Genomic DNA, 3,906 nt, shown 5'->3' with positions numbered 1-3,906 from the left:
TTACTATTTACTTGCCAAATCTTTTGGCAATGAGTCCTTCAATTGAACCAACCAAAGTAAAAATGGTTACAAGAAGGCAAATAATAGTATATATACGAAGTATAATCCATTTCCCGGACCAAGGTACAACCTTCTTCTGCGTAAAGTACATCTCAACAGGGAAATATATGGTCAAAGGCCAAAAGATGATCGAGCCTGCAAACGCGAGGACCTCATTTAAGTAAGGGAATAACATCCCTACTGACATTGTCAAAATCACATATGTTGTTCTAAGACATAACCGAAGTGGATTCAATTTGAACTCGGGCAATGGCGACACCTTCATGCTTTGAGTGTCTTTCGCGAACGTGCTTTCTGGGAATTTTTCCACATACCATCTTTCCACTATTGCAAACAGTGTCTGACTGTATACCTGATAAAACACAACTAAGTCATAAAGATTAATATCAAACACAAATTATTCTAAGGTCATGTGATACCTGATACCCTCCAACTAAATGGAGAACAATGCACGCATTACCAAAATCGACAAGCCAATACGGTTCATAAAACCCGAACCCGGTCAACAAATTCCCGGGAGTCAAATCTCCAAATGCAGCGTAACCGGAAGCACCACAACATAGGTAGAATATAGTAGTTGTAAAGATTGCAATTGTGGAAGCTTTCTTCATGGTAACCTTTTGTGATGGAGGTGACTTCAAAGTGCTCTACATGTCATAAACATCACATAATTGTTTAGAGAAATTGATTCAATATCAAATAGAAGATTTATTACAACGGACTAGATGTTATACCTGTATTTCAAGAAGGATTAATGAGAAGTTAAACGAAAATGCAATGTCTCCAATAGCTTGACCAACCAGCCATACTTTTTGTGTGGGAGTAGTAGTTGAGATACCATAGATGTTACCTTCTATTTTCCCATTTCCTGCAATTAATAAGCAAAATTGATTAACACTTACATTTATATTGTTTGCTAGAAGATATTATTTTATACCTATTACTTGGGCTAATCCAAGTCCAATTCCGATAAAAGAATAGGTGAATGACATGATTGCAGCAATAATCGAGAGCCATTTGGTATGAAAAATGTTGGGTATTTGAGAAGCTATTATTTGAATGATTCCAAACATAAGCATATAATACTTATTCTCGAATTCACAAGCAGCATCATGCCCTTCTTTGTGGTAACAATTTGATCGCCTGATTGCTCTGTCACCGAGCCAAAAAGATTCAAACCAAACTTATGTTAATATGTTGTAGTCAAAATTTCACCAAGTATATATTACTTATACCTCATGCTGATGGCAGATGTGATTGTATAAACAACTCCTGTTTTAAATATACTGAAATAAAACAAGCATCCGCACGCACACCCCTCTTATACCCTGAAGTTCAATGTACATAACTAAATGTAAGCAAAGTACAAGCAAATGTTTACGAGTCTGAAGTTTAGATCAAACAAACTCGCCTAAAACGGTGTGAACCGCCTGCAAGTAGGACTGGTTCATAGTGGTGGTGCCATTTTTAGGGTCGAAATAAAGATGAATATCACAGATAAAGTACGCGGAAACAAGAGTGAAGAATCCAAAGAGTAGCAAAGACACTGGGCCTGCAATCCATCCGACCTGAGCTATGCTCCAAGCGAGTGATAAGACTCCTGATCCTATGACTGCTGTTATGATATGTGCTACTGCTGTCCATACAGTTCCTTCAATCAACAACACAAAGCCATTCATAAACAAAAGTTTTAATTATCATCATCATCGAATTCGAATAACAGGAACGAATTAATCGAAGTAAAGCAGACCAGTGAGGTTATGATGTGACAATGATGGATGTTGTTGTTGTTGTTCTTCTTCTTCATCATAGTCTCCTCTTGCCATTGTTTGTGGGATTCTTAATGCTCAACACCTATCAACCACCTAGGCAAAGTTGTAGTAGTATAGTGTGTATATTTAAACCATCTTCATATGTATTTTATTTTAAGTAAATGACACCCATGACCCCTAAACTATTAAATGGCGTTTACTAATTTACATAAATAGTTCTAAGTACCCCTAGACTTAACAAAAAGATTAACAGAGTTAGTGTCAGACTGTCAGGGGGTAAAATGGACCAATGGTTACAAAGTTCAAACGTTATAGATTAAAATGTTACAACATTTTACTTTTAGTCAATACAGTAGTTCATTGGAAATAATCAAATAAAAAACCACTTCTTGTCTTATTTTGTATTGTGTTTCACAAGACCCACCCAAAATAATTATATAGCTCCACCACTAAAAACTTGTATGATTCAGATATCTTCAACCACCACTAAAATGATTATATAGCTCCCACTAATCATAGAACCAACGGGAGGATGACATATAAGTATATAACAATATCAATATGCAATAAGCATGTTGCATTAAGCGAAGCCTAGGCTGAATTATGGCAGATAAGTAAAGTAAAACATGATTTGAGAGAGTGTGGGAGTGGTTATAAAATACTTAATAACTTAGGGAAAATCCAACATTACCTACTTTTCAAATTATTACAAAATTGACATTTGATGTACACCCATTTCCTAACTTTAATGAAGACTCAACACTGACAAGGGCCTCACGAAAAGAAAGGGTCTTTATCCATGTGAAAAAAGAAAAAAAAAAACGAATTTAGGTACTTATTCATGTGTCCTACCAAAGTACCTATTTGGATAATTATGGATTTGATTTAAAATTAGGTGAATGTCCTTCTATGTTTTTTTAACTATTAGTTGTTAACTATGCTTATTTACACCAATAATTATACTCCATTATTCATGTTGTTTGAACCTAGAATCTCCCCGTTATGTCCATCATTTCCTCTCATTCGTCATGTCTGCGTCACATCAGTGTCAACTTAATTTTTCCTTCATCATTCAACCACACCCTCAACTGCTGGTGTGGGTTACTCTCTTCATTCCTATCATTATGCACTATTAATATTATTTAATAATATAAAGAATTAAAAAAAAACTCCGATTGGTTGAGACCCCTCCCCCGAAATCCACTATTTCAAACTATTCATGTGACCACCCTTACATGGGTTCCGTCACACGTGAGGGATTTAGGGGAGGGGTGGTGTTCCCATGAGACCATTGCATGAGGATTAATTAGTCTATGTAGGACTATTCCTTGAGCTTGAGGGAAGCATATCAGTGTCAAACAGACAAATATCTTTACCAAGTGAGTTAGCCCTACATTGATATTTCGATACTTTGGGTTAGTCTGACCTTGGGCCCAAGAGTACGGAGAGGTGTCCAAGATGGGTTTGAAATTTGAACCTTAATATTCACTTTATAACGAGTTTCTTTTTTAAGTAACACGTTTAAATTGTAAAGTTATTCTTTGATTTGATTTCAAAAGAATGGGAACAAATACTCATCACCTTAACCATTAGATTATGATCGAATTTTGTTTTGTATAACAATTCTGAACTTATCTATCACCCAATAAAAGCAAGTAACTTAGCAAACTTGCTTTAGAAATTGATATAAATAAATTAAAAAAAAAATTAAATGTTCCGAGTATGTAAGTTTGTTGTGATCATTTTTATTTGTGAAGAAAAAAAAATCTCTATACCCTAATTTAAGATCTTATGATTTTGATAAGTGGAAAGACGCAGAACATGCATACGATCGTAGTGCATATGGGATTACGTACATGATATCGACTTGACCATACAAACATAAAATCTCAAGCCGACGAAATCTTTAGTAGCCTTAACATAGTGATTAAAGACTACAAACGAGCTAAGTGGCTCATAAGAGTAAACTTCACGAAGTATTCGACTTCAAGAGTAATTAAATAACATGTATCAAGAGCTTATATAACATGTACTACTCTCTAAATGTTCCAATACTAATTAACATTCTAATTTT

The 3,906-nt window shown here is 35.0% G+C and overlaps 1 protein-coding gene across 1 annotated transcript; it reads right to left on the bottom strand.

The window, feature by feature from the left end:
• LOC143601222 (putative amino acid permease 7) lies at positions 1-1,982 on the bottom strand. Its single transcript, XM_077078689.1, has 7 exons — positions 1,811-1,982; positions 1,464-1,711; positions 1,296-1,378; positions 998-1,212; positions 795-928; positions 480-707; positions 1-412 (listed from the first exon to the last, which is right to left on the bottom strand). Exons 1-7 carry the CDS (start codon positions 1,884-1,886, stop codon positions 8-10), a joined length of 1,389 nt encoding a protein of 462 aa, XP_076934804.1. The 5' UTR covers positions 1,887-1,982; the 3' UTR covers positions 1-7.
• Between the last annotated feature and the right edge of the window lie 1,924 nt (positions 1,983-3,906).

Source organism: Bidens hawaiensis, unplaced genomic scaffold, assembly GCF_021521415.1.
Source record: "Bidens hawaiensis isolate Kalapana, Puna unplaced genomic scaffold, B.hawaiensis_p1.1 tig00055915_1, whole genome shotgun sequence".
In the NCBI taxonomy this organism is placed as follows: Eukaryota; Viridiplantae; Streptophyta; class Magnoliopsida; order Asterales; family Asteraceae; genus Bidens; species Bidens hawaiensis.
This window is presented reverse-complemented; position numbering and strand designations above follow the sequence as displayed.

Coding starts and splice junctions, on each gene's coding strand:
- LOC143601222 (XM_077078689.1), bottom strand. CDS start 1,886: ATGGCAAGAGGAGACTATGATGAAGAAGAAGAACAACAACAACAACAT. Junction 1,379..1,463: donor ACACCGTTTTAGGCGAGTTT/GTTTGATCTAAA, acceptor AGGGTATAAGAG/GGGTGTGCGTGCGGATGCTT. Junction 708..794: donor TAATCCTTCTTGAAATACAG/GTATAACATCTA, acceptor TATGACATGTAG/AGCACTTTGAAGTCACCTCC.